Source organism: Carassius auratus, unplaced genomic scaffold (assembly GCF_003368295.1).
Source record: "Carassius auratus strain Wakin unplaced genomic scaffold, ASM336829v1 scaf_tig00014070, whole genome shotgun sequence".
Taxonomy (NCBI): Eukaryota; Metazoa; Chordata; class Actinopteri; order Cypriniformes; family Cyprinidae; genus Carassius; species Carassius auratus.
The window spans coordinates 10,957-22,108 of NW_020524471.1; the positions used below are offsets into that span (position 1 = coordinate 10,957).

At 35.9% G+C, this 11,152-nt stretch overlaps 1 protein-coding gene across 1 annotated transcript; it reads right to left on the reverse strand.

Moving 5' to 3' along the window:
- Nucleotides 1-6,568: 6,568 nt before the first annotated feature.
- LOC113074230 (peripheral myelin protein 22) lies at nt 6,569-8,965 on the reverse strand. Its single transcript, XM_026246989.1, has 5 exons — nt 8,808-8,965; nt 7,857-7,946; nt 7,631-7,724; nt 7,304-7,444; nt 6,569-7,201 (listed from the first exon to the last, which is right to left on the reverse strand). The coding sequence occupies exons 2-5, from the start codon at nt 7,932-7,934 to the stop codon at nt 7,041-7,043; spliced, it is 474 nt and encodes a 157-aa protein (XP_026102774.1). The 5' UTR covers nt 7,935-7,946; nt 8,808-8,965; the 3' UTR covers nt 6,569-7,040.
- Between the last annotated feature and the right edge of the window lie 2,187 nt (nt 8,966-11,152).

The window sequence follows — 11,152 nt, forward strand, 5'->3', positions numbered from 1 at the left end:
CAATATTTCGATGAGATACAACTATTTGATAATCTGGAATCTGAGGAAGCAAAAAATGTCTTTAAAGTTGTCCAAATGAGGTTCTTAGCAATCCATATTACTCATAAAAAATTACGCTTTGATATATTTACAGTAAAACATATCTTAATGGAACATGAGCTTTACTTAATATTCAAATTATTTTAGGCATAAAAGAAAAATCTATAATTTTGACCCATACAATATATTGTTGGCTATTGCTACAAATATACTCATGCTACTTATGACTGCTTTTGTGCTCCAGGGTCACATATTTAGTGTAAGCAAAAACCAACTGATGTTGCACAGTGATTTTTCCCCCCTGTGATTTCACTTTGCATATTTTGACATAAGTAAAAAATATCATATAAATATGATTTCCATGAGTTTTATGATTTAATTTTTTATGATAATCCATAATAATAACAACTAAAATATAATTTTCAGATTTTTTTTTTTTTGATTTATTAAATGTAACAATATTAAGCTCTTGTGTAGCTTTTGTTCTAAACACATTCAAAGATGTGTGTTGTTTATTTTCTTGTCAGCAGAAGCTGAGCACCTGAGACACATTGAGAATATGTGAGGTGTGAATGCAGGTGTAGAGAAAATCAACTTTTCATTTCCACACCAACTTAGTCATGTAATGTGTTGATGGCAGACTCACTATGTATAAAAATAGCTTTGTGGTTTTGAGCTCAAATAATTGATGTAGCTTGCAAAAAGTCCTCCCTCTTATGCAGAGCTAGCAATGTCATTGTTTTAGGTTTAATCCGAATTAGAACTAAGCATTTCTTTGAGGCTCGAAAACACCAGTTAAGTAGGTCGTTTGTTTCCAGTACTTGCAAGGACGAGCCTGTAGTGTTGTCTTTAGAACAGAAAGCTCCTCTGAGCTTTTCAAAGTCATAAAGCTAAAGAATACGGCTGCAAGAAACATTCCCCAGATCGCTCAATTTAGCTGACTGCGGAGGAATGCTTTGTCCCCTTTCAGCTCAGCCTAACTCAAGGACTGAATCGGAAGGCGAAGAGGTCATCCAGAAGAAAAGAAAGTGAGGGTCTGCAAGATGGGTTATTTAGCGCCTCTGAAAAAAGCCTCTTCTCCACGCTCTCCATGAAATGCATTCCGATCCTTGCCGGCAGAAGGGTTATTATCCCTCTGTTGGTGCCAACGTGTAGGGTCTTAAGCGGAGACGAACTCCAAGACGTTTTATTGTCCCTTATCTTTCTCTCCATCAGCTTTCAGATAGCCATGTCTCAGTTCCCTGGAGGCTGGAAGTGGAGCAGAGAGATTCCTGGGTGCTCAGAGATTCCTGCACTCACTCCAGTGGTGGTTTAAGTGGTGGGTCAGAGTTCAAAGGCGTCTGAGATGTGCATCTGTAGCCGTTCGACCGTCGGTCAATGCGACCAGCCAGCCGCACCCTAATGTGTATTAGCAAGACAAAGAGCTCGGGAGGGGCCGGGCTTTGATTTGTCTGAGATTTATGGGCATGATGAAATCCAGCCTGAATATACGCCGTTTCCCCATTTTCTATATCATTTACTAAGATCTAAATGGACTGCTTTTGTTCCAGGAGACGGACGCCTGGGATGAAAAGGCGATACATTGAAAGAGGGGCGGCGAGGGGAGGGTTCCCGGCTGACCGGAGATGCTCTTTTCAGGTTTCCTTCAGCTGATGTGGGCCTGTGTGGATCAAAGACGAGGGATCACAAGAGAAGAAAGAACACACTGGGTACTTCAGAGGTCCCGTTCTACTTCAACTCCATGTCAAGATGTTTGCTAAGCACATGATGGACCGTGCATGTGGCTTTAAGATGTTAACACATCTAAATGCCTAACCAATAAGGAAAAACTGACTGCAGCAAAAAAAAACAAAAAGAAATTATATATATATATATATATATATATATATATATATATATATATATATATATATATATATATATATATATATATATATATTAAAATCTGTTTTTGAAACTTGAATATGGGATACCATAGAGATGTTCCCCCCATTTAGAATAAGAGTTGCATTTACTAAATAGCATAATACTGAACGATTACGATAGACTATGTGGTTCAAACATTCTTTACGCATAATCTGTAGAACAAGACAAGCTTGTTAAATCTCATGTAGAAAAGGTACATGGCCATCTAGCTCCAACCAAAGTGATCCGAAAGCTCCTGGCATCAAGGTTACAACTTCCCAGCTCATAAATTACAACTTCCTAGGGGGACTTTATGACAGCATTATAATAACTAAGCAAATATACTGCCTAATTTACAGATGTAGTAGATCATATAGCACACACAAAAGTTGCATACTGTGCACAGTACAAACTGCAGAAGTAGTAATAGTAGTATGCTATTTCAAACATATCCAGTGTCCTTTTCATTGTTAACCCCTCAAACCCATCCCACTGAGTCCCAGATGAAAGTCTCCATGTCCTGTTGTAAATACTGTGCAACCCTCATGACCCACTGGGTGATAAATAACCTCTAAGGTTAACTATGTTTGAAATGGAGCTGTGAAACCATTATGGGCCCCCAGAGTTTTCTTGACATCGCCAATATGTTATCAGTATGCTCTGCCTTTGTTAAACACATTCGATGGTACACGTTTTGGGTTAGGAAACAAACTGGATATTTATATAATATAATATATATTTTATATAAAGCTCAGGCCTATCTATCTATTTTCACAGGCCTATCTAAAGGGTTATTGGTGCCACCTGGTGATTAACAGTAAAAATTAACAACATAAAAGAAATGCATGATTATATATATGGTCATCGATTTGCAATAAAAAAAAAATGTCATTATAATGGAAGTCAATGGGGCAAAAACAGCCATGAAGGAGAAAAAAATCTAATCTGATGCCAAACAAAAACTAACAACAATGCATCAAGATAAAAGATAAAAGGTAAAAAAATAATTATAATAATAAATCCAGTCCACAACCACTTTTTATATAGAAAATAAGTCATTGTGTGTGTTTTTTCACCCAAATCAGTGACATAATCTATGAACTTGGAAATTAAATATATATATATAGATGAATAGGTTTATGAAAAAATAAATAAATAAATAAAATCTGTATCTGATACATTTTTTACAGCAGTTTAATTTAGTGGATGTTTTCATCCCAAACATAAGGAAAGGGTAATACTTAATTTGCCCACATTGTATTGTTGAGTTTGTTTTTTTGTTTTGTTTTTTTTAAATTCAAAGAATTTTCCCAAAATATGTGTAAAAATAAGATTTGTCACGAAAAATCATTCAATTTGCTGAAGCACAGAGAAAGCTGTGGCCAAATTAAGACTCAACATTACCCCCTAGTGGACGAAAACGTTGCCAATCAGACAGCCTTTCCTTGTGTAGACAGTTGCATAGTGAAGATTACCCCAAAGCACCACATAGTGTCCAACCTACTCTAATACTATTATAACCTGTTTAAATGTGAACAAGGGATCTACAACATTAAAGAAATACTTTATTTATACCTTGTACATGAAAAATCTAAAAGACTGGACACAACTATGGGACACGGTTGTGCAGCAGTGAGCATCACAACAGTGAAAGGAACCTCAAGGTTGTAAATGTGTGAATTTGTATAGGGCCCCATTCCTGTACTTTGCCCGAAGCCCCCAAATCACTAAATCCGTCCCTGGTAATTTATTATATTCGGTCTTATTGCTATTTATATGAAATGTTATTTAATAAAGGTTTTTTTTTATTTTTTTTTTATTTTTTTAGAAAGTTATTTTGAGTTTTATAAAAGTGCTATAATATAACTTACTACTTATAAGTTAACACTAAGCATTACTAAAGGATTTAGCATACAATGTTGGTGGAAAATACTAGACAATTTTGGCAGTCAAAACCCCACCAAGTTTTGGGGAAAAAAATAAATAAAATGTTACAGTATTGCCATATCTACTTGTTTAATTAGTAACTGAAAATTGCATTTACTGCTCGATTTCCCAGTTTAACCATAGGCCTACAAAGAGAATTGAGATGATCCAGTCAATCAAATGAAAAAGAATAAAAACAATATGAAAATGAAAAAATAAAATACTTTCGAATTTCGAACGTATAGAATAATTCTAAATGAAGACTTTTGTCACAGAACATGGCATACTTAGAGATTGTATGCGAACTTATGTTAGACCTATACTTAAATTGAAACAGGTTTGTTTTAACGGCTTAATATTATCATCAGTACTTAACCAGATTAGCTCAAGTTACTAAATCAAGTAATTCTCTCTTCATTTGTGATCTTTTGACAACAGCAGAGACGAAGTGACAACAATCGAACCTTCAAACAAGTGTCTGGCGCCATCTAGTCGAAAACAGATGAAATGTGAAGTGTGGTGGGTCTTATTCATTGGTTACAGGGCCGCTGCTGTGCCCCCCTTCCTCAAATATGATGATGAAAAAACCAACAACAACAAAACACCTACTATAAGGGGTGAAAATAGAACTTTGTATTTGTACATTGTATTATTTACAAATTACAATTGTAGCTCTCGACATTTACCTATGGCTATAACTTTATTATGACTAATTTATTTTATAGTCTCAAGCATTCAGAAATCATACAAAAGGATATGAAGCAGTTTTACTATGATAAGACCATGCTTTATTTTTGTAAGGGTTGTGATATGCACGTTTTTGTTGTTGAATACATTTTAAAGGCTGTCATCTATAGCAAAAAGGTGTCCAAAAATGAAAGATTAAGTGAATATTTGAATTAAATGTTTGGTCAGCAGCCTAAACAAGGATTTGATTGTCCTGTAAGTGTAACATCAGTAATTACATGGCATTTGGCTCCCTTTGCAGGCATTTGTAATAACATGGACATAAATTGTTTATTTTGTATTTGCCTACATTATGTATTTTAACAGCATTATTATTAACCGATCATTATTGCCTCATTGTTTTTTCATATAATGCATTTTAAGTAATTTTAAAGGCTATTGATGGCTTAGGACTGTTTTTATAGCAACAACAACAAAAATATTACAGCATATTAATATATTTTTTTAAGTATTATTTGAAGTAACAAAACCATGGCTACAAGAACGATGATTTGTGGTGTTATTGTTAAAACCATGGGTCATTTTCGTAAGGGAACCTGAAAAAAAAGGAATGTGCCTGAAAGTGAGAAACGGGCCTCGTTTTTACCTAAATTATTTATAATTTATTTTTATATGTATTAAAAATGTATAAGGTGTGCATTGTAGCTGACACCTAAATGAACACATTACAATTGTTTTATGACTGCAAGTCTTTCTCATCAAATGCTATTGAGATTCAAATTTGTTCAAATTTGTTGAGTCCATGTGAAAAAATATGATTTACAGTTCATTTTAATAAAAATCAAACATTCAATTAAATTGCGCATTATAGCTGACACCCAAATGAACAATTACAGTTGTTTTTATGACTGCAAGTCATTCTCTTCAAATGCTACTGACGTTAGAAAAGTGTATACCAATATCGCATGTAACTTTAGAGACGGTCCCTAAATTTGAGACTCTCGAACGTCCAACGTCAAGCCAACTTTATGCCTGTTTTTTTATTTTTATTTTTATTTTTTTTACTTTCTTAAGTTTTCTTTTCTCTGCGCCGGATTGCTGATGTCCTTTACCTGGGCATATATGTCCATCCATTAATTATGAACATTCAGCCACAAACATGACCTTTCTTTTACTGTCTATGGGTGCGAGCGCGGATGGGAGAATGGCGCATGTTTTTTTTGTTGTTGTTGTTGTTTTTTTTTTTTTAGCAAATGGGATGGTGCCCCCTCTGGGAGTTGGTGCCCTACGCAGACAGCGTACTCTGACAAGACATGACAACATAGTTTTTTTTTTTAGGTTTTCAAAAAACCTTTCATTTCATGAGAACCTCAATTTCATGAGAATGCTGGGAATGTTTTGCTGTTTTTCTGAGATTTCCCAGTGTAATTCTGTTTTTAATATCATACTGAAACTTGCATATTAACATAATATGACATAAGAGTTTTTTACAGTCTTGTCAGTGACTGCATAACTAAACACTGACTCACGCTTTGATTTCTGATCCTCCAGACCCTGAGATGATTCACATGTATTCCATGGAAAGTCATGACTGTGTCAAATCTGTTTTCTTCATCTACTGACAGAAAGGCTGACCTCAGTGTCTATGCTTCCTTTTGCTTGACTTTTCAGATTTGTTTTCTACATTGCATTTCTAGCTGGACACCAAACAATAACAAACTAAATCTCTATTACAGTGCACTTCGGCATCTAACTAAAAGTGTCCACTGTATCCTGGCCTTTCCGAAGTATTGAAATTTGAGACAAGAAAAAAAAATGAAGATATTTATTTATTTTTTCTTAAACAAAAATAATACAGAAATCTCATAAAGCAATATAATCACAGGTAAACTATGTGTCCTAAAATGTTCTGGTGAGATTTAACACAACATTTGAGCCTATAGGTATATTTTAACTATAAAATTCAGCAATGGTAAATACATAGCACCATTTCCAAAGAATTTCAAGCACAAAACGACACAATTCCTTGTTTTATTATTCTGGAATTTGGATATAAGAGAAAATTTCAAGTCGGCGTCAACAAATTCCCCTCGAGAATACACTTTATTATGACATTTTTAAGACAAGATATTTGAAAAGGGTTATAAAACACAATACAAAACAAAACGCATTATACTTTTCCTATATCTCTCCTCCTTGAGTCTAATCTTAAAAAGTCTGGGCCTTCATTGACACTTCATAGCATTACTATTTACAAAAAAAGCCATATAAAAGTGATATAAATAGGCTCACCAGCCAAAGACACCTTTTTTTGTGTGTGTCATGCACACTGTGTCTTCGCTGTATTCAATCTTCATGAACTGTCAGTTTCTTTGATCACATTAGGGTCTAAATATTCAGGCCTGGAGGAGACGGCCGTTGGGTTAGAGTCTGTTATCTGAGTAGTGTTCTCAGTTCTACAACAATCTCTGAGACCTAAACTCTCATTCTTTCTTCCTCAGGACAATATAAATGAAGCCACTGATGAGCGTGAGAGGGAAAGCCAGCCAGGCCAGGACGAAGGCGTATCCGTAAGCATCATTGTCATTTTTCACCTCTGGACTCATCACCGTGTAGATGATGGCCCCGCTCATCACAAACAGACCTTCGGGAGACAGAAAGAGAATGAATAAAAACCTGTAGACGGGGTCCTTCAGTTGGGATAGGCGAAATTTGGATCTGATAGACCCGGTGAGGAAATACTCACTGGCAAGGACCTGGAAGACGGCTGTGAAAAAGAAGCGACCTCCCTTTACAAGAGTGAAGAGCTGGCAGAGGAAGAAGATGAAGGAGATCAAGCAGAAAATGGTGGCTAGGACCATGAGGGCTTGAACTGCTTGAAGCCAGTCTGACAGATTGTAAAGAAACACAGACAAAAAAAACAAAAACAGAATGACCATTACATTGCTACTAAGTCTTATGTTTCTCTTTCTCATATAAGAATGCATTTTGTCGTTGTACTAATGATGCGTTATCGCCCATTTGGAACTTTTAAATAAATATGGAACTTTTCAAAGAACTCCTGAAGACTCACCAGCATCACTAGTCCCACTGCAGTCAGCTTCTCCATTCTTTTGTGTGCAGTCATACCAGAGGTGATAATTCCTGACTCCATCTGTTCTCCAGGCCTTTTTTTTATGTAAAGAAACACCCATATGATCACATCTACACACGAACCTATCCTTCAATAAATTCCAGCTCAGAAATATGACCCACTGAAGCAAAAGCAAGCCAAGTCAGAGCTCAAAGATGATACTCACATTAGCACATGTGGAGATGAAGAGAATGATAAGGTCTGTCAGATGCAAGACTATCGTCGCTAACAGAATGGCCAGCATTTTGAGGTTCGTCTAAGAGAATAGAAACAGAAAGTAATCACAGTTCCTCCTTGAATACACACACCTGGCGGCTTTATAGAGGGCAGCGTTTACTCGTGCAGTTCCACACCTGACCACCAGATCGCGCTGCTATCAAACTTATCTCAACACAAACACCCGTTCAGTCCTGTCTGTTTTCTTTCTTTTTTCTCCTACATTTTAATCGAAAACATCTGTATTGTGGAAACATTACGCTGATCATTACACTAATCACACTGCAATGTTTGAAAAGACATCTAATATCTATATTTATCAGAAAAACACGTCCCACATGCAGTCACGTCACTTTTGCCGCATTTTTGTCCACGTCTTAACTGTTTTAACTTTTCTGTTGTTGTTTTTTTTTCCACCCCGCCTGTTATGAGAAGCTAACAAAAATGTAATAAAATGAAATATTTGTTGAGTACGAACTGAGGCAGATTTCGGAACCATACAAAAAGAAAAAGAAGGAAAAATTCCAAAGCAGCGTTCCAAAGCATTTGTTTTCGTCCAGACCAAAACTCCGTGAGCGACTATGATTAAAAATAACAAAACTTTACAGCTGCTCGTATCAAAATATTGGATATTCAGAGTAACAGTGTAAAACTAATACTAATAATATAATTAACAAAAACAAACGTATTAAAAACATAATAAGAAGCGCAATAAGAATAATAGCCTAAAAAAACACTTCCCAAGAAGACAAACATGAGTTAAGGTTAGGACGTCTCCTGAAGGAAAATAGTGGTAAACAGAACTGTGGCTGAGTAATATAGCCTATCTCCTGAAAAAACGTGCAAACATTCCATAAATTAACCAAAGTAAAAAGAAAACGTCCAACGTTCTCCAACTTACAGGTGAAGGGAAGAGGAAAAAATCCTTGAAAAGCGAAAAGAGAGCAGGGAGAAAACACTGGGTTGCCTTTACTATGGGATCCCACTTAGATTCTCAAAGCACGAGTCTCTGTATTCCAGATGTAGTACCACAGCAGTATTTGCTTTTTTCCCTCTCTTCTATTCTTTACTCTTTTTTTCGGAAACGTGAGAACACCGCCCTGAAGCGTCACTGCGTCACACTCTTTTCTTTTCCCTCCCATACTTCACAAGTTCTGACTTTAAAGGCTTAGATAGAGAGGGAGAGAGAAAAAAAATACGCTATTAAGCATTTATTCAAGCGCTTTAAACTTTACCCACTAACAATTTAAACTTAAACTAATGTTGGTAGACTTTAAGGGAACGTTAACCCTTTAATCACCATACATACACAATGTGATTGGTTTTATCATAAATTCATGAAATTAGCTGTATGGTTATGTCACAGAGAGCTTTTGTGTTTTACACACTTTTACAGCATATTCAGCTTTGTCCTTCATTTTGAACACTGTGATGTAGTGGTATAAGGCGGGTCTAAATGTGCTAGTGTTTATAGTGTGTACTAGTGTGTGTGGAGCCCCATAGGCCCCTCCCAGTGGCCCCACGGTATGCCCAGAATGCTGGCATGTATCTGTTTACTTCTGCATCTGGACTGCATAGCTAATAGATCCCAACTTAGTCGCTTTGAAGTTAAATACAAACAGGATTTCGACTTTTATTAAACTTTTTGAATAAAACATTAGTCTTGTAACTCTTTGCAAATGCTTGATCCTATCGACGCTTGAAGATGTTTTGGTGCAGTCCGCGTGACTATGAGCCCCATTCTTTGTCACGCCCTCATCAGGAGTCCCATGGCAGCAGCTGTGTTTGTAAATAAAGCGAGGGAGGCGTTCCCTGTGCCAGTCTGTTTTCTTTGTTGTTGTTGTTGTTGTTTTTTTCTGTGAGCTGCTTAGGGTGTGAGTGTTGGATGGCATAGCTGTGGGTTGGCTCAGGAGCTCTGCTGTTCTGTGAGATGGATGGATTATGGGTCAGAGTATGGGCTAGTGCCGGCAGGGCAATACGTTTACTCTGATCTCCTCGTTTGATGCAGGTCATAGGGAGGGTCATAAATATACGCCCATTCACTGAACTGTCTGACACAGTGCTGGCAGTGGACCATTAAGAGTCTTAAAGCCTTGTTGCTCAGCTAGATTTTTAAATTGATTTATCAGTAACTTTAATAAATGTAAGAAATATAACAACTTTGTAAGGACAAATAAACACACACAAACACCCACCCACCCTCCCACACACACACACACACACACACACACACACACACACATATATATATATATTTACATAACCCCCTGTTGGTTCATGAGGGAAGTGCAGGACATTTGTGAGTTGATGAAAATGATTAAAAAGTGAAGTGACATTCAGCCAAGTATGGTGACCCATACTCAGAATTTGTGCTCTGAATTTAACCCATCCAAAATGCACACACACAGAGCAGTGAACACACACACACACTGTGAGCACACAGCCATTTATGCTGTGGCGCCCAGGGAGCAGTTGGGGGTTCGATGCCTTGCTCAAGGGCACCTAAGTCAAGGTATTGAAGGTGAAGAGAGAACTGTACATGCACTTCCCCCACCTACAATTCCGTTCGGCCCGAGACTAGAACCCACAACCCTTCGATTGGGAGTCCAACCCTCTAACCATTAGGCCACAACTTCCCAGCTTAAGACTGGAAATAAATAATTATACATAAATATAATGAGATGATGAAAAACGAATAATTCATTAAGTAATTAAAATGTGAAATAATTATAATTAATAAAGAAAAGAACAAATAAACTTTTATAAATTTAAGAAATATAACAACTTTGTAAAGACAAATAAACACACACACAAACATATATATATATATATATATATATATATATATATATATATATATATATATATATATATATATATATATATATATATATATATATATATATATATATATATATATATATATATATATATATATATATATATATATATGTTTGTGTGTGTGTTTATTTGTCTTTACATATATATATATATACAGTACAGACCAAAAGTTTGGACACACCTTCTCATTCAAAGAGTTTTCTTTATTTTCTATTAAATTATAGATTCACACTGAAGGCATCAAAACTATGAATTAACACATGTGGAATTATATATGGAATTATATACATAACAAAAAAGTGTGAAACAACTGAAAATATGTCATATTGTAGATTCTTCAAAGTAGCCACCTTTTGCTTTGATTCCTGCTTTGCTCACTCTTGGCATTCTCTTGATGAGCTTCAA